This window comes from Ochotona princeps, chromosome 17 (assembly GCF_030435755.1).
Source record: "Ochotona princeps isolate mOchPri1 chromosome 17, mOchPri1.hap1, whole genome shotgun sequence".
NCBI classification, from domain to species: domain Eukaryota; kingdom Metazoa; phylum Chordata; class Mammalia; order Lagomorpha; family Ochotonidae; genus Ochotona; species Ochotona princeps.
The window spans coordinates 12,510,332-12,531,875 of NC_080848.1; the positions used below are offsets into that span (position 1 = coordinate 12,510,332).

Sequence of the window (21,544 nt, forward strand, 5' to 3'; positions counted from 1 at the left end):
CCTGCAATAAGCACCTGGTTCCTGGCTTCGGATCAACTCAGCTCTGGCCGTTGTAGCCACTTTGGGAGTGAACCAGCTAGTGGAAGATCTTTGTCTCTGTAAATCTGACTTTCCAATAACAAAATAAATAAAAATCAAAAAGAAAGAAAACAACAAATTAGGGTCAAGGTGTTGTAGCTTGATAAGGTAAAGTTGCCCCTTGTGATGATGACCGACTGTTGTGACCCAGTTTGTTGCTCCTGTGTCTTCGAGGTAGCCAAGACTTACAAGGACATTTGGGGGTTACACAAGACAGAAAATGTTCTTTCCCTGTGTTCCCTGACACTCTGCCTTTCTTCCCTGATTCCTACCCTGCCTGAAGAATTATTTATTTGTTTATTAGAAAGGCAGAATTACAGAGAGATTTTCCATCTGCTGGTTCATTCCCCAAATGGCTACAATGGCTGGGCATACAACAGGTTGAATTCGGGAGCTACAAGTTATGAGCTTCTTCCAGAACTCCCAAGTGAATTATTGCATTGTCTTCCCGCTGCTTATTCAAGTGCATCAGCAAGGAGCTGCAATGGAAGCAGAGCAGCCAGGAATCAAAACAAGTGCCCATATCGGATGTGGTGCTGCAAGCAGTGGCTTAACCTGCTCAACTCCAGCGCCTGTGCCTACTTATGTATACTTAAATTATATATAAATGTATAAAACTTGAGAAAAAGAAAATAAACTACTTTTGTTTAATTCAAACTTATGTCTGTGTAATGTTAAAAGAAATAGTTTTTAGGGAATAACAGTCATGATATTAAGAAAAACATAACAGTAGACCTTGAAAACCAGAACTTCCATTCAATCAGAAGTCATTCAGGGGGTCCAGTCCAATGGTCTACCAGCTAAATCCTAGCCTTGCATGCACCAGCATCCCCTATGGACACCAGCTCATACCTGGCTACTCCACTTCCCATTCAGCTCCCTGCTTGTGGCCTGGAAAAGCCACAATGAATATGGCCCAAAGCCTTGGGACTCTACCCATATGGGAGACCTGAAGAAGCTTCTGGCTCTTGGCTTTGGATTGGCTAAGCTTTGGCCACTGGGACCACTTCAGGAGTGAAACAGTGGATTTAAGATCTTTCTATTTCTGTATCTCCTTCTCTATATATATCTGCCTTTCCAATAAAAAAATAAAATAAAAAAGTAATTCAAGACCCAGCATGCTGCCCTCGCAAGCAGCGGGATCCCAGCTTCTCCATTTCCCATCCAGCTCCCTGCTTATGTCCTGAGAAAGCAGTAAAGGACTTTAGCCACTAGGCCACCACGCCAGGTCCCAAGGACCACTTTAAAGACTTTGGAACTGAGAGGTGGTCTGACTAAATTTATCTTTTAATATCAGAACTGTTTTGTTGAGAATAGATTATAAGAAACTAAACTTTTAAGGGTAAATCAGGAAGGTTTATTGATGGTTCTGGATTTAGAATAAAAACAGAGAAAGAACTACACCAAGGTTTTTAGCTAAAAATGAGAAGGAGAGAGCTGACAATCACTCAGATTTAGAAGGCTCTGAGACAAAAAGTATTTTGTTTGTTTGTTTGTTTGTTTGTTTGTTTGTTTCGGTGGGGGACACACTGGAGAGTTCAGTTTGTTAGGTTTTATACAGGTCAGGGGTTATGACACAGTTGGTTAAGCCACTACTTGTGGCACAAGCAGCCCATGTTGGAGTGCTGGTTCAAGTCCCAGGTGCTTCACTTTCAATCTAGCTTCATCTTAGTGCATCCAGAAAGGCAATGAAAGATGATCCAAGTACTTAAAGTGGTCAACTGTAACCCACGTGGGAGACCCAGATATAACTTCCGGCTCCTTGACTTCATCCTGGCTCAGTCCTCTCGTTACGGCCATTTAAAGAGTGAACTGGGTAACAGAAACCCTCTGTTTCTTTATGTGTCACTCTACCTTTAAAATAAAGAAATCTTTTTAAAACAACTGATATGACTATAGGCATAAGCAAGAAAAATCAAAAGATGGGAAGCCAAGTGAAGAATGCTGCTTGAGGGGTAGAGAGATCAGCTTTGGCGGATTAGATGCATTCTGAGAACGGATCATTGTAGTTAACTGACAACATAGATCACATCCATTGGAAAAGCGGCTTTCAGGTTTGCAATCAGAAGCAATGTCTCAATAAACATCTTTGTATAGCTTTATGGGGATGGAACTTCTGAAGCAAAGAATATGTCAACACATAACAGAGATATATTACTTATTTGTTCGAATGGCTGCACCAATTTATAGCCAATATAAAACTTTATCTGTTCCCCAAACTATCATCTATAGTAAGAACTACTAAATTCACTAATCCTTGAAAATCTTGATGGATCAAAAAGTATTTTTGTTTTATTTGCATTATATTATGACCAAAATTGAGTTTTGTACAGTTTGATTCTATTTTCCCCTAAAAGACCAACTGCTTATTTTGCCAGGAAACTTGCTGTCTTGTCTACTAATTCACATGTATTTTTTTGTTAATATCGTACTCACTTCTTTTTTTATACTACCAAGATTCTATCTATCTAGAATAACTAAGAGGCAAAGAAAACCAGAACTGCACTGCAACCTTCGCTTTGCACACTGTCTCCAAGTTCCCATTTCAAACATGACCAGCCCGTTCCTCTGTCGGGTGAGATCAATGCAGCAAAGGCGTCCACAGGTTCTCTGGCGACTGCCTGAATGTGCCAGCTGTGGGAACTGGGTAAGCGCACATTCACTGTCCACACTTGCCCATAAATGACAGCACAGGTTTGCAAGGAGAACTAAGTTCTTGCTGATCAAAATCTGGGTATTAATGTGTCCATCCCTATGTGAGCATTTAGTAGCTGTTTGTAGAATAATCCAAAGAAAATCCCCCAAGTGAAAAGGCTATAGTTCTATTAACTTATTATTATAAGTTTTTGAGATGCACAGACAGAAAAAACAGCCTCCATCTACTGATTCATTCTCCAAGTGTGCACAATGATTGAGACTGAGTTGGGTTAAAGCTCAGCGTGATGAGCTTAGAATCTAAGTTTCCACCAACCAGGAACTGCATCAGCAAGAGGCTGCAACTGCAAGTGCAGCTATGACTAAAACCCATGACCCTGAGCCAGGATGCAGCTGTCCTAACTAGCAGCTCAGCACCAGGAAAAAGGTCCACCCCAAGAAGTAGTTTTTAAAAAGCAATAAATGAACCAAAGGACAAATACTCTCTTAGTTATGCAAGATTTTGTCTGGGAACATCTGGCGGAAGACAATAATTTAACAAGAACCAGTGATTAAGTACACAATGACACACACACACACACACACACACACACACACACTCTATGATGATACAATACAGAACTGCTGCATAGTCATAGAATCTATGCAATACTACGGTCAGACCCTCCTACAATATTAGCCAGTTGTCCCATTTACATCTCTTTATTTATCCACTTTTACTTATTGGAAAAGCAAAATGACTAAACAGAGATTTAAACAGAAAAAAGAGAGGTCTTCCACCTATTTCACTCCCCAAATGAACCAGCAGATGGAAGATCTTTCCGTCTCTCCTTTTCTCTGTAAATCTGTCTTTCCAGTAAAAAATGAATAAACTAAAAGCAAAACAAAACAAAAACATACACACACACACACAAGAAGAAAAGCAGCAGCAGAGGGGAGGCAGGATTCAGTTCCAGGCATTCTGATAGAGGATGTGGGCAGTACAATTGTAAATTGATAGTTTAAACATGTTGCGCCAACATGTCCTCCCAATTTCTCCCACTTTCAAAATAACGGCTTTTCTTTGTCATCCAGGGACAGAATCATACTGGCTTTATTTAAGAGGTTTATCCATTGATGATTAAATCATTAAATTCATTTTATATTTTGAGACAAAGCTAGAATCACTATAAGTATTCCTAATAAAGCACAATGGTTTCCTATCTAGCCAATTACTTATTTTCTTTTCCGAAAATGCCCACCACTATTTTTACTGCCTTTTTGAATGTACTTGCCTGGTGACTATAAATCCAGACAATAGAAAGAGGGAAAATGAACAAGTCAGAGGAAAAAATGTGCAGCAGAGGTAGCTTTAGCTCTGAAGATGACTCTAAAAATGGAGGAACAGAGCAACGGGTGTTCCCGTACTTTGTCCCATCGCTGGCAAAAACAGATAGGTAACAGAAACCAAGAAAAAGAATATCTTTTGATTCAAACTACATTATAATTTGGCAAATAAAAACAGAGTCAAACTTTGATAAAACTTGAATACTCAATTTTCAAAGAGGGAGACGGAGAGAATAAGAGGAGCCAACACCTTAACAAACATTCCCAGAAAATATGATGGTACCAGCACTCCCGACGGTGAGGTCAGGACGCAGGCGGGAAAAGCACAGGGGGAGGCCGGGTTGCAGCACACTGGGCCAACTAGCTATTTCTCCAACTGCAAGCTCCAGAACTCGTAAGGACACCGGTTCTTATGCTAATTGCTCTACTTCCCATTCAGCTCACTCCTTACGTATGGCCTGGGAAAGCAGCAGAACACGGCACAATCCCTTGGGACCCAGCACCTGTGTGAGAGACCTTAAAGAAGTTCCTGACTCCTGCTTTCCGACTGGCTCAGCTCTGGCTATTGTGGTCATTTGGTGAGTGAGCAAATGGATGGAAGGTCTTTCTCTCTTCTCTCTGTAAATCTGCCTTTCCTATAAAAATAAATCTTAAATTGGAAAAAAAAAATAATAACATGTGGGTAGAGGAAACCTATGGGTCTGCTGCAGGATGAACATTTTCCTGTTAAAACTGTTTTGCCCTCACAAAACCTACTGGCAAATGCCCGATCAGCTGCTGGGATCAGACCTGGTAAGGGAACTTGGAGAACTCCCTAGTAGGTCACAGCTACCACTGGAGAGCAAGAGTGGGAGCTAGGGACAGGCCAGGCTGGACCAGTGCACAACACACATTGACACAGGTGAGAGTCAGGACAGGGAGCAGGACAGGTCAGGTCAAACTGCAACATCCACCAGTTCACATGAGGACTGGAGCCAGGATGGGCTAGGCTGCTGCACCCACTGGCGAGACCTGGCATGGGGACAGGCCTCACTGAGCCAGGCTATATTATTATCTGCTGGTGAATGCTGAGACTGGGGATGGGCCATCTCAAAATGGGCCACAGCACCCGTTCACACATGTGATACCTGGGGGTTAGGAGTAAGCCTGGTAGGGGAGCCTCAGAGGATACCCCTGCTGGGCCACTGCTTCCACTGGTGAATGTAAGAGCTGGGACTGGGGATGGGCAGATCCAGGAAGGGCTGTAACACCCATCAGCTAGCATTTGAATGGTTCTGGGGACAGGCTAGGCTGGGTCAGGCTACTGCCCCCAGTGGCACAAGAGAGCTGGAATGGCTGTGGGCGAGCTGGACTAGGCCACAGCTTCACCCAGCAAGAGCCAGGACTGGGTACAATTCATGTTAAGTTGAATTGCAGTATCCTCTGGCAGGCACAAGATCTGGGATTGGGAGCAGGCCTGATAAGGGAACTGTGGGGACTCCACTGCTGGGCTGCAGTTCCTACTGGTGATCACGAGAGCAGTGCCGGGAGAAGCCCACGCCTGTCAGGATGGGAGCAGCCACCAGCACACATGTGGACTGAGTCTGGGGATGGGTCAGGCTGATACGCTGCAACACTCATGGGTGTAAACAAGAGGAAGACAGGATGTGAACAGACCAGGCTCGATCATAACCTAGCTCTGGCCCTTCCAATCACTTGGGGAGTGAATCAAAGTATGGGAGATCTTTGTCTCTCCGTCTTCTCTGTAAATCTGCCTGTCCAATAAAAGAAATAAATTAATTAAAAAAATCTTAAAAAAGGGCCCGGCGACATGGCCTAGCGGCTAAAGTTCTCGCCTTGAAAGCCCCGGGATCCCATATGGGCGCCGGTTCTAATCCCAGCAGCTCCACTTCCCATCCAGCTCCCTGCTTGTGGCCTGGGAAAGCAGTTGAGGACAGCCCAAACCTTTGGGACCCTGCACCCGCGTGGGAGACCCGGAAGAGGTTCCTGGCTCCTGGCATCGGATCGGCGCGCACTGGCCAGTTGCGGCTCACTTGGGGAGTGAAAACATCAGATGGAAGATCTTCCTCTCTGTCTCTCCTCCTCTGTGTATATCCGGCTTTCCAATAATATTAATAAAATCTTTAAAAAAAAAAATCTTAAAAAAAAAAGGCCAATCCCTATCCCCAGGGACTGATGTACTTTTATAGAAAGCAGTAGCCTCCTCTCCTGGAGACAGGAGAAAAAAAGAGAACTGAGACATTTGTCCCACCCACCTTTCTCCATGCTTGATCTGTCCCAACCAGAGGACATGCATCCTTCTCACCTATGTGAACCATATTAGGAATAAGGTAAAAAATTAAATAAAAGGGGCCCAGGACTACAGCCTAGTGGCTAAATTCTCGCCTTGTATACGCCAGGATCCCATAAGGACACTGGTTCATGTCTTGGCTGTTCCATTTCCCATCCAGCTCCCTGCTTGTGACCTGGAAAAGCAGTAGAGGACGGCCCAAGTCCTTGGGACCCTGCACCTGCATGGAAAACCTGAAAGAAGCTCCTGGCTTCAGATTTGCTCAGTTCCAGCCGTTGCAATCACCTGGGAACCAGCAGACGGAAGATCTTTCTGTCTCTCCTTTTCTCTGTAAATGTGACTTTTCAATAAAAATAAATAAATCTTTACAAAAAAATTTTAAAACAGAAACAAAGAACAAAGCCCAAAAAACTATTGGGCCTGGCACAATGACTCAATGGCTAAATCCTCACTTTGCAAGTGCCAGGATCCCAAATGGCTGCTTCACTTCCCATCCAGCTCCTTCCTTAGGGCCTGGGAAAGCAGGAGAGGATGGCTTTGTAAATCTGATCAGCCTTTCCAATGAAAACAAATAAGTCTTAAAAAAAAAGAAACACTATTCTGCTTTGGATATTAATCTATACTAATAGATGGCTGGATCGAGGTGGTTTTATTTTTAACTACAGGAGTGTTTTAGTTGAAAGAGAATCTGATCTGTATTTTCGTTACTATTTCGTCAAACCAAGATCATGCTTTCCTTCTCCCAGTGCGCTCTAACTTATGACAGTGCAGACTCCGTACAGGAACCTGAACCAAGAGAGGCTGAGGAAAAGCATGTTACCATCAGAAGTAAGAGACCACTGGAAACATCAACTAAACAACTGCTAAAACAATGACTCCAGCTCCCATGGGAGCTCCAGGGCAATGACAAGGATCTGAAGGAACTTGGCTTCCATACTCACGGAAACAAAAGTGAAGCAGAGACCGGCTCCCCTTTGTGCTAGCTGCTCTGTGTCAAGCCGTGGCTTTGCTAACATCACGGACATGAGGGTTGGCAGAGCTGACTGCTCCTCTGCTGCCTCCTTTGCCATAGTGCCATCTAAGCCATAGAGGGGCTGCTCTACTCGCCGCTGAAAAACAATGAAGAAAACAAACAAATGATATGAGGAAGACCAACCAAAACCACCCGAACATGCAGCAGGTTAAAGCCATGGTTATCATATATAAAGTGAATAAAGAAAATCTCTCAGCAACCAATTATGTAGACCAGAACAAAATAACCACTGAATTATATCTATAAACCTAAATTAATCACAGATTTCACAAAATTCCATATAAATAACTATAAATATATATATATATACACACACATATATATAACTCTGAACTTACATATGATTTTGCATAAATGTCCTCAATCCTAGACAAGAAATGATACTTCTCTCCTGCAGGTAAATGAAAATTACAACACTTGTCCCATGACTTTACAGGAAAAACTTATTTCATTCTCAGTTCTAGTCTCCTTTATATTCACATGCAAAAGTCTAGAATAAATATTAAGTTCATTACATTGCTTTTGTCAGGAGGTGACAGGAACAGAATATAAAATTCTTCCTCTGGAAGTCAAAATAGATTTTTACACTGTTGGGCAACTGAAGTATCCATCTTTACTATTAAAAAAATTATTTTTAAAACCAATATAAAATATAATGAACAGTGCCACCCTAGAGATCCTTTCCTTAAAGTCAGGAATCAGACAAGAGTAACGCATTAATACAGACAACATTACTATTCATGTTTCAGTCAATGTGGTAAGGAAAAAATACAGGAGGTATAAACATAGGGAACTATTAAAAATTGAAATTGTCATTTTGATGATATAACTATTCACAAAGGAAACCAGCAATCAATTGAAAAAGTACTATAACAAATACAAGGCTTCACAAACACGGCCAAACAGAAACCAGTAAAAAACTATCAACAGCTTCCTGATCTACTAACAACTGGTTGTGATCAGAGCATGTTGACAGAAGAAAAAGATTCACAATAACAAAAAAGAAAAAATCTGTAAAATACTTAGAGCTTAAGAAATTTACAAGAACAAGAAAAAATATACAGCTTCACGGGTGAATAAAAATAACAGTGCTATGTTCCTAGAATCAAACATACACTTAAAAATTTTTCTTCAAACTAATGTTTAATTTTTTTGTTTATTTTGTTTCTAATTTTTCCCCTGTAAGGTAAAGTGGATATCTAGAGAGAGAGAAAGAGGTAGGTGTGTATCTCTTATTTATCGGTTTACTCTGTAAATGCCTGCAATGGCCAGTGCTGGACCAAACAGAAGATAGGAGCCAGAAGTTTCCTCCAGGTCTGTGTGGGCAGAGAGGCCCAAACACTTGGATCATCCTCCACTGTTTCCAGGCACATTAGCAGGAAGTTGGATCCAACCTGGCCCATACCCGATCCACACAGCAGCCTTGCCCTCTGTACCCTAGTGCCATCCCCGTCAGTAACAGCTCTCCTCGATGAGACCTTCTATTTTACCAGTCGGAATTGCTAAACCCTCATAATTAGCACGTGCTCCATTATCAGGAAAACTTTAGTATTTTCACTTAACATTTATTAATTTACTTGGCAGAGTTACAGAGAAATGGGGAGAGACAAAAACAGAAAAATGTAGGAAGAGATCAAGATCTTCCATCTGTTAGCTTACTCCCCAAATGGATGCAACAGCTGGGGCTAGGTCATGTCAAAGCAAGGAGCCTGGAACCCCATCCAGGTCTCCCACTTCAGTGGCAGGGACTCTCATACAGGCACCAGTTCAGGTTCCGGCTGCACCACTTTCCACCCAGCTCCCTACTTTGGCCTAGGAAACCAGTAAAGGATAGCCCAAAGCCTTGGGACCCTGAACCCATGTGGGAGATCTGGAAGACGCTCCAGGCTTTGGACCAGCTCAGCTCTAGCCATTGTGGTCTCTTGGGAAAAGAACCAGCGGACAGAAGATCTTTCCCTGTCTCTCCTCTCTATAAATCTGCCTTTCCCATACAAATAAATTAAAAAAAAAAAAAGAACCCCAATAAAAACAAAATATTTTAAAAATGTCCTACAGGGCCCGACGCAATAACATATTGGTTAAAGCCCTCACCGTGCACATGCCCCGGGATCCCATATGGGCACCAGTTCTAATCCCGGCAGCCCCATCTCCCTTCCAGTTCCCTGCTTGTGACCTAGGAAAGCAGGCGAGGACGGCCCAAAAACTTGAGACCCTGTACCTGCATGGGAGACCTGGAAGAAGCTCCTGGCTACTGGCTGCAGACTGGCTCAGCTCCAACTGTTGCAGCCGCTTGAGGAGTGAACCGTCGGACAGAAGATCTTCCTCTCTGTCTCTCCTCCTCTCCGTATATTTGCCTTTCCAATAAAAATAAATAAATCTTTAAAAATGCCCTACATGCCTAAGGTAAGATGCACCAGAGTCACATATGGCCTGAGTAAGTACCTATAGGCCTGTGTTGCATTTTCCTAGGGCCCTGCACCCACATGGGAGGCCTGGAGGAACCTGCAGGCTGCCACTGCTCAGCTCTGGCCATTGCGGCCATTTGGAGAGTGAACCAGCAGATGGGCGACATTTTTCTCTGATTGTCCTTCTCTCCATAAATCTGTCTTTCCAATAAAAATAAATAATGTATATTTTTTAATAATTTAAGAGTAATCGGGGGGAAAATACATTTGAACAAACAAGAGGCAAATAAAAACAGTAATCACACAATACAAAATTACGTAAAGACAAAACTGCTAGTTGAATTATATACATAGAACAGGAAAAAAAACTTTTCAAAAACAAGGGCAAAATAAAGCTATTCCAACAAAGAAAAACTGAGTTAATCCCCAGCAGGTATTCACTAAAAACAAAAACAAAGGAATACTTAGAATAGAAGAATCCTGGGTACAGAAAGTATTACATAAAGCTAAATGGACAGACAATATGAATCAATTATAATGGTTTGTGACATTGGCACCATCATGTCAGCAGCAAGCCTGAATGTATTCTGAGGAAAGTGAGATAGTGTTGACACCAAACTTTGGTGAAGACACATGTGGTGATTTCTAAGAGAAACAAAAGAGTCAGTATACTGTGGTATAAGCTCACATATAATTCCAGCACCTCTTACAGGCAGCCAGTTCTAGTCCCAACAGCTTCACTTTTAATCCAACTCCCTGTTAACATGCCTAGGAAGGTGCCACAAGTCCTTGGTCTCCTATACCCTTGTGGGAAACCCAGGCGAAGTTCCTGGCTCCCAGCTTGCCTGGCCCAACCTTGGCCATGGTGGTCAACATCTGGGGAGTGAGTCACAAGATCTGTATCTCTCTGCTCCGGTTTGAGGTCTGGGCTGTTACACTTCCCTTCCAGCTCCCTGGTAATGTGCCTTGGACCCCTGCACCCATTGGAAGACCTGGAAGAAGGTCCTGACTCTTAGCATTGGCCTGGCTCATCTGGGGAGTGAACGATCGAATGCAAGATCTCTTTCTCTCTATCTCTCTCTCTCTCCCTCCGTCCCTCTATTTGTAACTCTCCTTTCAAATAAATAAATCTTAAAAAAAAAAAACGAGCAAAAGGAACACAGAAGAGTCAGGACAAACAGAAAATGCATTAAAAAGTGATGCATTTAAGCCCAATATAATGCTAATCATATTAAATCTAAATAGGATGTTAAAAGAAAGATTATACACTTAGTAAAGGTAGAAAATTCATGTATAAAATGTTTTCTACAAGTACAGTGAAGACATAACAATGTCTTCCCTCTACCCGTGTAGAGACGAAACAAACAAAAAAAAAAACAAACACCTGAAACATTTGTTCTACCCACCTTCCCCCATACCTGATTCTTCCCACCCTAATCAGAGGCCTACAAGGGTATGCATCCCTCAACTATGTAAACAATTCAAAAAGATAAATTTTTTAAAGACATAACTATGTCATAGCTATTTTGTTAAGAGGCAGAAAACATTTAGTGACATTAGCTCTCACCGATGTAAAAAGAAATGCAAAAGTCACATCCAGATGTGTGCCTGTGCTTACAAGTTATAAGTTGTTGAGCTCTGCCACCAGCTCAAGCAGTCCATATAGATCCATCAGCATTGTTCTTATTTAGTCTTATTTAGTTTTGAATAGGAATATACGTGTATGAATATAAATCTGTTTATAAATCTAAACTTGATTAGATAAGCATCTTTGCATAGTTCTAGCAAAATATGGGAAGGCTTATACGCCATAGAGCCAGTCCCTACATGGTTACTTTTTTTTTTTAAAGATTTATTCAGTTTATTACAAAGTCAGATATACAGAAAGGAGGAGAGACAGGAAGATCTTCCATCCGATGATTCACTCCCCAACTGAGCTGCAACGGCCGGTGTTGTGCCGATCCGAAGCCGGGAACCAGGAACTTCTTCTAGGTCTCCGACACGGGTACAGGGTCCCAAAGCTTTGGGCCATCCTCGACTGCTTTCCCAGGCCACAAGCAGGGAGCTGGATGGGAAGTGGAGCTGCCGGGATTAGAACCGGCGCCCATATGGGATCCCGGGGCTTTCAAGGCAAGGCGAGGACTTTAGCTGCTAGGCTATGCCGCCAGGCCCGTGGTTACTTTTATACAATGTACCAACTCATCCCATCATGCAGCACCTGCCAATGCCCTGGGGAAAGCATGGGAAGCTGGTCCAGGTACTTGGGCCTCTGCTATTCACATGGCAGACCCAGATGACATGCTTAGCTCCTGGCTTTGGCCTGGATCCTGACAAAACCTACTTCGAGAGTGAATAAGCACATAGAAAAAGATCTCACTAACTTGCAAATAAATAAATAAATAAATAAATATTTTTTAAAAAAATAACATTTAAATCTGTGTGTGTGTGTCAAGGGGTGACAACCAAAAATTAAAATTAAGGCAAATTACAGACAGACTGACAATGTATGAAGAACTGCTATTTTACGGAAGCTGGCAAAGGCAGACCACTTTTCCAAGGTCATTTTTGAGCAACAACCTGATGAAGAAACTGCTGACATTTGGACAAGAATGTTGTTCAAAGAGGGAATAACAAGACAAAGGTCTATCCAGCAATGGTTCCCAGTTTTCAAGGAACTTCAAAAGGACACAAAAGCACAGTTGCCGCTGCATAAGACCAAAAGAGAACAGCTTCAGATGTGGGGCCAGTAGGAGAGCAGGGACCAAGCAGGGGCTCTGAGGCCACGTAAAGACTTCAGGAGAGGGAGTCAGTGGGCAGTCTGGAACAGAGGAGTGGCAGGATGAGCCTTCGCTTCATGAAAGTCACTCAGCCTACTACATTCAAATTAGGAGGGACAACGGCAAAACAATCACAGACACTGAAGGCAGAGAAGCAGGAAATAGGAAAGCGGCCAGACTCTCTCAGACCAAGAATGGCGACAATGGAGAGAGGAGACTGAAAGATCTATACAGATCAGTGATTACAAAAGAAACCACGTAGGAAGGTAAGAGCTTCTCAGTAAATGGAAAAGGCAAGCTAAAGTTTAGTTTCTATTTGAAGATGTAATATGTATATAACTGTTTACATAATATTAATGAGGCCCAGACACATGCATATAATTGACAGAAATATTTCCAGATCACAAAAGAAATACATCTTTTTTGCCATGATGTAAGATTCAACCTAAACTAACACACATCTGATGGGCGGTCACACTATTAAAAAAATTAAATAATGAAAAAAAAAATCTGGAAGAAAAAAGTGATGGACAACATCTAAAATTCTGCATAATATATTTGTCCCAAGCAGATATTCTGCAATTTCACTGACAAAAAAAGTTCAAAACTTAAACAGAAAGTGACACAGGCCCAAATAATTATTTAGCAAACTTGATCTGCTCAAATAAATGTATGCATCAAACACGTCTAACATTTGAAAACGTGCTATTGGTTGGCAAAAACGCACAAAAAATTCAGGTTTTCATAGATTTAACTTGTATTTTCCTAAGTGCTTTACTAATTTATAATTATTCTAATAAATGCATGTTTTTATAAGAGAGAGAAAAGGAGAGGTGCATTTTAAAATATTCCAAAATTACAAAAGACTAAATCACTTAGGAAAAAGGGCAAATGAGGTAAAGGAAAACAGCTCTCCTGAACAAAGCTCTAGGATGAAAACTCCTGATTTCAGAGACCTTTTCTCCAAAACTCCACCTAAAGCATTAGTGGCCAGAACCTCTTCATTTGGGGGGGCTGGATATCAACAAATTATCCAAAGGCCCCGAATCAAATTAACAGAAGTCGGCCTTAGCAGCTAAAAAATTCTCAGTGTCAGCATTACTAACATTTTGGAACAGGTAACTCTTTTGTTGAGGGGCTGTTCAAACACTACAGGATACTTATCAGCATCCAGCAGATGTTCATGGTCTCATTCTACCGACCCTAGCTGTGCCAACCAAAATTGGCTCCACATATATCTGAAAATGTCCTCTGAAGAGCAAAACCTTCTCGACTAATCACTAACTTAAATACAATGGATCAAGACCTTCATATCTAACTTACTGGCTGAAAAAAACACTACCACAAACCTATATAGCATTTCTACATCACTGAGCAATCCCCAAAGACAGCTGACCAAATTTTGTAAAGGAAAAAAGTTACTAGTACATTTACATTTGGCAAAGAAGAAAACCCACTATTTGGATTGGAATTATTTCCTTGACAGCCCATTGTACCATGGTCTTAGAGACAATTTACTATACTAATAGAGTTAGCTTTCATAAAAGATTAATTTATTGTATACCAGCTCTCTCTTATCTAAGTCATAAAACTCTGCCCATCCCCCTGATCCAGGAAGCAAATCTGAGTATCCTTCTACCTCCTTCCAAGACGGTGAATGAAGCGTTTCTCCTCTCCAAACACATAGTAAGTTAACTTGCTGATACCTACTTCAATCTAAGAGATTCATAGGTAATACTATGAACCACTCTCCCTAAGGTCTCATTTCCCATGGGTAATTAAAGGAAGAGATAAACTTTGCTTGAGTGTCCCTGAACTGGTCTCCTACAACAGGTGTCAGGTGTCTCCAGGTGAATGCTTACCGGTAAGGGATTGGATAAGGAATGTTGCGGTGAGGATCGTGCAACTGGTGGAACACTTCTGCCAGGGCTGGTTCCTGGCCCGCTTCCCCCAGCAAACTGGCCAACAGGGAAAAATGGATATGAATAATTCAAACAGTACTATGCTTCAGATAAGGAGAGTAAAAGATTAACGCACAAACAGGTATTATATATGGCCCCTTTAAGTTAATACATCTTACTCCAGAGAGACTATGCCATGTAAATCAAATTCTGCTTTCTTTTCAATGAGATTTTTAAGAAGGAACTAGCAGAAATATACCAAGATACACAGGAAACCTGGCTAAAGAGCTAGCAGCACACCGTTTTAGAAGGACATGAAAAGAATGTTTTCCCTTTTGGTCCCAAAACACACTCAGCAGAAATAGAGTGGTGCAGTGGATGTCAGTGTTTCTTCAGCAATCCCTGATGAGGGTCAGTGAGCTCACTACATGTTCCACCAGGCCAAAGGGAAAAGAAAGTTCAAGTCATTCCACCTCAATCTTTGTAAGACTCAAAACCTCGTCTGGCCAAGAGAAAAATCAGCTCTTTTGTGAATTCTTATATCATCACAGACAAGACACAAAATAAATTCAATTTAGGAAGTTAGCAGCAATTTCCTCTTATTGATAGATGAGGCATCAGTAGGCTAAAGATGGGGGGAAAGCGGTAGAAGCAGAGTAAAGACAATATTGCTTTCTAAATGAACACAAGGAGTTACGTCGTAAAAAATCATTAGACATTTTTCGCAAAAAATGTAACTTACCTCAAAGTAATCACTAATTTTATGTCCCCTAGGAGTGCCTTTCCCTGAAAATGAAACCAAAGTAAATACAGTTTTCCAATATAGACAAATAGCCATCACTTAAATTTACCATGTACTCTCTAATTATAAACATGGACATAAATTTGGTGTCAGTGTTCCTATTAGCAAATGAGCCAAAACACCAATACCAGAAGAATGAGATTATTTCCTCCACATAAGACTAAACCAGCAGTGAAAAGAAAAAAATTTTAATATTTACTTTCCAGTAAGATTATCTTTCTTCTATATACTCACAATTTATGCCATAATTATGTATCGAAATAAGATTTATGTACAATGTACATTCCAATCGAAAATAACAAAGATTGAAAATAATCCCATAATAACTAAGGAATCGATTCTATCACTTATAAATTTTATACGGCTTTGTCACTTTAGATCAAATTTCTTCCCAAAAGACATATATGAAACATGTGTAGCTTAAAAAAAAAATAAGTATAATATAAAAAGACTGGGATTTTCCTTCCTTTGAACCAAAGGACAAAAAACAAAACCATTTACTCCTTCCATGTTACACTAATATTTGGTAATACAGCTATTGCATTCACCAACGCTTCCTTGTGGTTCCAGCATATAACCAAATGCCACGGTGGAAAGGCCAGCGATGTACATGACACACTTCTGCTTCCTTAGGATTAACCAGTCACTGACTTAATGCAAGACATAGTAAAACCTGCAGTTCAACCTCTTCTCACGCACTGCATGCTTGGTCCAAAGCAAAGCCTTCGTGAGAAGATCATTTACGTACACATGGAAAACAAGAGTCCCCAAAGAAATGACACTGTTTTGTCAGGTGTATATCAAATGGCAAGTTTATAATAAACAGCCTCCTGATAGTCCCTTAAGATTTACAAGCTTCCTTTGTTAGGAATCCCCATACATCAACCAATTATTTAGAGTAGGTTCTGTACATATAAGAATTTAATACTTTCACTGGTGTGAAATCATGACTACCTTGGCTAGTTTCATATGGTTCAGCTTTTCTTTTCCGATTGCGCTGGTCATTCTGTTTTTTCTCAGGAGTCTGTTAAATCAGATAATTAACAATTAGCATTTTGGGAATTTTTTCACAGTAGGAAACAGAATGTATATAATATAGCAGATAGATAGAGCTATAACTGACATGAACAAGTCCTGAATCAGAGGAGTAAAAACATGAAAGCTCTGGAATCAAATCCTTTATGCAATTTTTGGCAGATAGCTTAAAATATCACTACTAATTTATTCATCTGTAAACTAAAATTGCTACAAAGCTTAAAAAGGATATTCTTAGATTTAGATCCATACCCATGCACCTAGGTTATCTGCCCCTTAAAACAACAACAACAAAAACCTAATCTCTCATTTAATCAGGAAAAGCAACAAAACTTCAAATTCTACTATTAAAGTTAGTGTCCCACTCTGTTCAGGTACTAAAAAGCACTAAAACATAGGGCATCTAAGCTAATTCAGTCACAACTGTAAGTTCCTACTCTTTAATAAAGGTAACCAAAAAAAAAAAAAAAAAGGCCCAGCCAAACCAAAAACAAAACAACCAAAAAACCAAAACAAGAGAGACATGACCCACAACACCTGTCATGGCAGCATGCATGCAGCACACAGCTCCAGGAGAGGCGTCCGTCTGGACTCCCACAGCATCCCTGGAGTTACACAGTGCTGTGTCTTCAGCCAGACAAGGTAGGGACATATGCAAAGTCTTCCCGTTGACTCCTTACCTCTACTTCTTTATCACTCAAGGACCCAACACTGCACAAGCTCTGGTTGGAAGACTCACTATTCAGTGGCCCCTGGGAGAAGAAAAAAAAATTAAAAGAAATTTTAATTTAAAGTGAAAGGAAATCTGAGGAGGGAGTTTGTTGATTTTGATGTCTAAAGCCACAGAAGCCAAGCGTTAACTACATCATGTCAAGGCAGCCTGGAAGAACTACAGTACGACACCCTCCATGTTAAACGTGAAAATTCTTCAGCAACTGTGAATACTACTTCCACTTCCTGCACAAACTCTGTACTCACATGCACATGTTCCCTCCTACAGTACTTCCACATTCGGAAGCCCTTCTTCTCCCCTAGGCTTTTTACTAAGGCGCAACCCCAGGCAAGCATCATCACAACCGGGGAGAGAGCTCCCTTAAGCTCGACAGTAGACACCAGCACCCCACCGACACTGAGGACCGACACCAAGAGGCCCTCAGCCTGCTGACGCTCCCTCCAGCTCACAGAGGAGCCCACCTCTGTGCCCCCAACACACACACACACACACACACACACACACACACACACACACTTCACTTCCAGAACCGTGGTGCTGACTTGATTTTCATAGAATATGAACAAGTTTAACTAACGAGATTTGTAATAGTGGAGCACATGACAAAAACACAGGAAGAAGAGGCATGGATTTAACGAAGACACCGCCCAGTCCATAAGCCAGTTATTTTGCAGGAGGAAATCAGGAATTATAAAAATCAAAGGGTCTCCTCTCCTCAATCTCCACCCCAAGGGTCAAACAGAACAAAAATCTAAAATCTCAGAAATTCTTGCTTCCAAAGAGTCACAATTTTGAATGATTCGTTATAGAAAAATTTGCACTCCAGGGCACTGTTGAAAACAATGGAGCTATGCCTGGTGCTGTAGCCTAGTGGCTAAAGCCCTTGCCTTGTATGCATGAGGATCCCATATGGGCGCCAGTTCTAATCCCAGAAGCCCCATATAGCTCCCTGCCTGTGGCCTGGGAAAGTAGCTGAGGACTGTTCAATGCCTTGGGACCCTGCACCCACAGATCTTGCTCTCTTGTCTCGCCTCCTCTCTGTATATCTGACTTCCCAATAAAAAGAAAATAAATCTTAAAGAAAAAAATGGAACTGATTAACAGAATTTAACAACTGACAATGAGGAGAAAATGAGGAAGAAAGTCTTATCAGTATTGGTCTTTAGTCACCCAAGATGGCTGCAGGCATAGCTAAGAGTGTACGCAGGTGCAATGCTAGTGTGTGGGAGTGGTAGTGTAGGTGCTGCTGCTTGCGATTCCTTAACCCTACATCATAATTCCTAGAATCGAGTCTTGTCCACACTTCTTTTTCTTTTTTAAATGGAAGGCCTAGTTGCAGGGAGAGGAGGTACATACATATCTTTTATTCGTTGGCTCACTCCCCAGATAGCTGCAATGGCAGGAGCTGAGCCAGTCTGAAGCCCAGAAGGAGCTTCTTCCAGGACTATTACAGATAGGTGGGGACCGAACAGCAGACGGAAGATCTGTTGTGTCTGTGTTTCTCACTGTCAATCTTGCAAAAAATGAACAAATCTTGAAAAAGAAAAAAAAAATTGTCTCCCTGTGGAACAATATCAGAAGGTGAAGTGAGGAGGTGGAGTAAACTTATTCCACAGAAACATCCCAGTTGGTCTCTAAACAAATAAGCATCACAAGTCCAGGTATGGTGAGAAGACTCAATACACAATACTGCTTTAAAATTTTTTTCATCTTAGGCTTGACGCGATAGTGTAGCAGTTAAAGTCCTTGCCTTGAACGCCCCAGGATCCCATATGGGCGCCAGTTCTAATCCCAGCTGCCCCGCTTCCCATCCAGCTCCCTGTCTGTGGCCTGGGAAAGCAGTTGAGGACAGCCCAAAGCCTTGGGACCCTGCATCCGCGTGGGAGACCCGGAAGAAGCTCTTGGCTCCGGATTGGCTCAGCTCCAGCCATTAGCCGCTTGGGGAGGGAACCATTGAACGGAAGATCTTCCTCTCTGTCTCTCCTCCTCTCTGTATATTCCCCTTTCCAATAAAAATAAATAAATCTTTAAAAAAAAAATTTACTGGAATGCCTCAACATTAGAACTGAACTGGAAGGCCCAGCATGGTAGCCTATTGTCTGGAGTTCTCACTTTGCATGCACCAGGATCCCATGTGGGTACCAGTTTGTATCCCAGCTGCTTCACTTCCCTTCCTCCTCCCTGATCTGGTCTGAGAAAAGCAGTGGAGGACGACCCAAAGCCTTAGGCACCTACGCCTATGTGGGAGACCCAGAGTGGGCTCCTAGCTTTGGATCAGCTCAGCTCTGGCTGTTGCGACCACTTGGGGAGTGAACCAACAGATGAAGATTTTTCTCTGTGTCTCTCCTTCTCTCTTGGATCTGCCTTTATAATAAAAATAAATAAATCTTTTAAAAAGAAAAAGAACTAAACTAAACTGGCAGAAAAAAATAAGACTGATAGACTGTGTAAGCCAATTAACAGAAAGGAGAATGAAAAAAAGTATGCCTCAGATGTGGGAAACTGTTCTATGCACAAACATGAATAACAAAAGTAAAGAAAGAGGAGAGTGAGCAAAGAGGAAAAAAAATATTTAAGAAACAACTGTTGAAAACCTATCCAATTTACTGAAAAACAATCAGCTAGCTATATATGCAGGAATCTCCATAAACATCAAGCAGAAAAAACACAAAGTCATCCTCAAATACTCAAAGATGCATTACAGGAAAGAATGTTCAAAGGCAAAAATCTTGAACAAAAAAACAAACAACTCTCCACTTACAAAGAATTCAAGAAGATCAATAACTGAATTCTCAGAAAAAACAATGCAAGCGGGAAGCAGTGCAACAATGACCTCAAAGTGCTTGAAGAAAATGTGAATCAAGAATCCTGTGCTGAGCAAAATGCAGGCAAAATACACACACAACCAGAAATCAAATTTTCTCAACCTAAAAAAAGCTATACAAAAGTCAATTTTACTCCTACACACTTGTATTAAATATTCTAACAGTGAAAATAAGAAAATAATTCCATGCACATTAATAATAAAAAGAATATGTAAGGATAATGTAACAAGAGTAAAATATATGCTGAATCTAGGCACTATGAAAAAGAGGGCCCCGGCGTGATAGTGTAGCAGCTAAAGTCCTCACTTTGAACCCACCAGGATGCCACAAGGACACCGGTTCTAATCCCGGCAGCCCAGCTTCCCACCCAGCTCCCTGCTTGTGGCCTGGGAAGGCAGTCAAGGACGGCCCAAAGCCTTGGGAAACCTCCTGGATGCTGGCTTTGGATCGGCTCAGCTCTGACCATTGCAGCCACTTGGGATGTTAATCAGCAGACAGAAGATTTTCCTCTCTATCTTTTCTCCTCTCTATATATCTGACTTTCCAATAAAATAATAAATAAATCTTTCAAAAAAAGAAAAGAAAATTTACAACAAAAAGCTAAATAATATATTACTGAATGATCAATGTGTTGCTTCAATGACACATTTTATTTAGTATAAAATTTTATTTATTTATTTATTTTAGGGTACAGTCCCAAAGGCTCTTTCCCCCACAAATCCCCACTATGTCCATACCTACAGTGTCAGCATACACTTAAACATCAGAATGATGGATTAGGATTGTTTCTGAAGGACTATATTATCATAATAATACAGTGGAAATAAGTGGGAGGAGGGGATTTCTTAAGTTCCACAAGGATGCATAAAAGACCTAAAAACTGAATAAATTTTTTGTACTATACCAATGTCAATTTCTTGATTTCAACGTTGTACTGTAATTCATTTTGAAAAATGGATGGAACCTCCCTATATATTTCACGCAACTTTTGTGAATGTTTAATTCTTCAAGTTTTAAAATTTTAATGTATTATTTATGTGCTAATATAAAGTAATAATAAATAACAAATAATAGGCATCACTTTTCACATGGGCCAATTATCTATTTTGCTTGTGTTTGAGTTACATAAAGGACAGCTACGAAGAGAGGTCTTCCATCTACTAGTTCACTTCCCAAATGGCCAAATGGGCCAGCTGCTTTTTTTTTTAGATACATTTATTTTTATTGGAAAGGTAGGTATACATAGAGAAGCAGACACAGAGAGAAAGATCTTCCATCCACTGGTTCAGTCCACCAAGTTGCCACAATGACCAGAGCACAGCCAGTCGGAAGCCAGGAGCCAGGAGCTTCTGTCTCCCATGCCGGTGCAGGGTCCCAAGGCTTTGGGCCGTCCTCGACCGCTTTCCCAGGCCACAAGCAGGGAGCTGGATGGGAAGTGGAGCAGCCAGGATACAAGCTAGTGCCCATATGGCATCCCAGCACATGGAAGGCTGGGCCCAAGGACCAGTTATTCTTTATCAGCACATTTAATCCTTGTAACAACCTATCATGGGCTGAATTTTATTCTTCCAAATGTCATATACTGAAGTCCTAATTCCCAGTATCTCAGAATGCACTTGGACACAGGAACTGTAACGAGGTAATGAAACTGAAATAGGATCTTGAGGATGAGCCCCAATCCAAC

The 21,544-nt window shown here is 41.3% G+C and overlaps 1 protein-coding gene across 5 annotated transcripts in view; it reads right to left on the reverse strand.

Annotated features, from left to right (window-relative positions):
- The window catches only part of TLK2 (tousled like kinase 2), a 116,247-nt gene that overhangs the window by 57,428 nt on the left and 37,275 nt on the right, over positions 1-21,544 (reverse strand). For 2 of the 5 annotated variants that reach the window (XM_058676622.1, XM_058676623.1), the window contains exons 3-7: positions 16,983-17,054; positions 16,222-16,291; positions 15,208-15,251; positions 14,427-14,522; positions 7,291-7,458 (exon numbers count right to left, since the gene is read on the reverse strand). In XM_058676622.1, coding sequence (XP_058532605.1) covers positions 7,291-7,458; positions 14,427-14,522; positions 15,208-15,251; positions 16,222-16,291; positions 16,983-17,054 — 450 coding nt within the window. Of the gene's footprint in view, positions 1-7,290; positions 7,459-14,426; positions 14,523-15,207; positions 15,252-16,221; positions 16,292-16,982; positions 17,055-21,544 lie in introns of those variants that run through there. The other 3 variants (XM_058676625.1, XM_058676626.1, XM_058676627.1) reach the window with 2 other exon arrangements.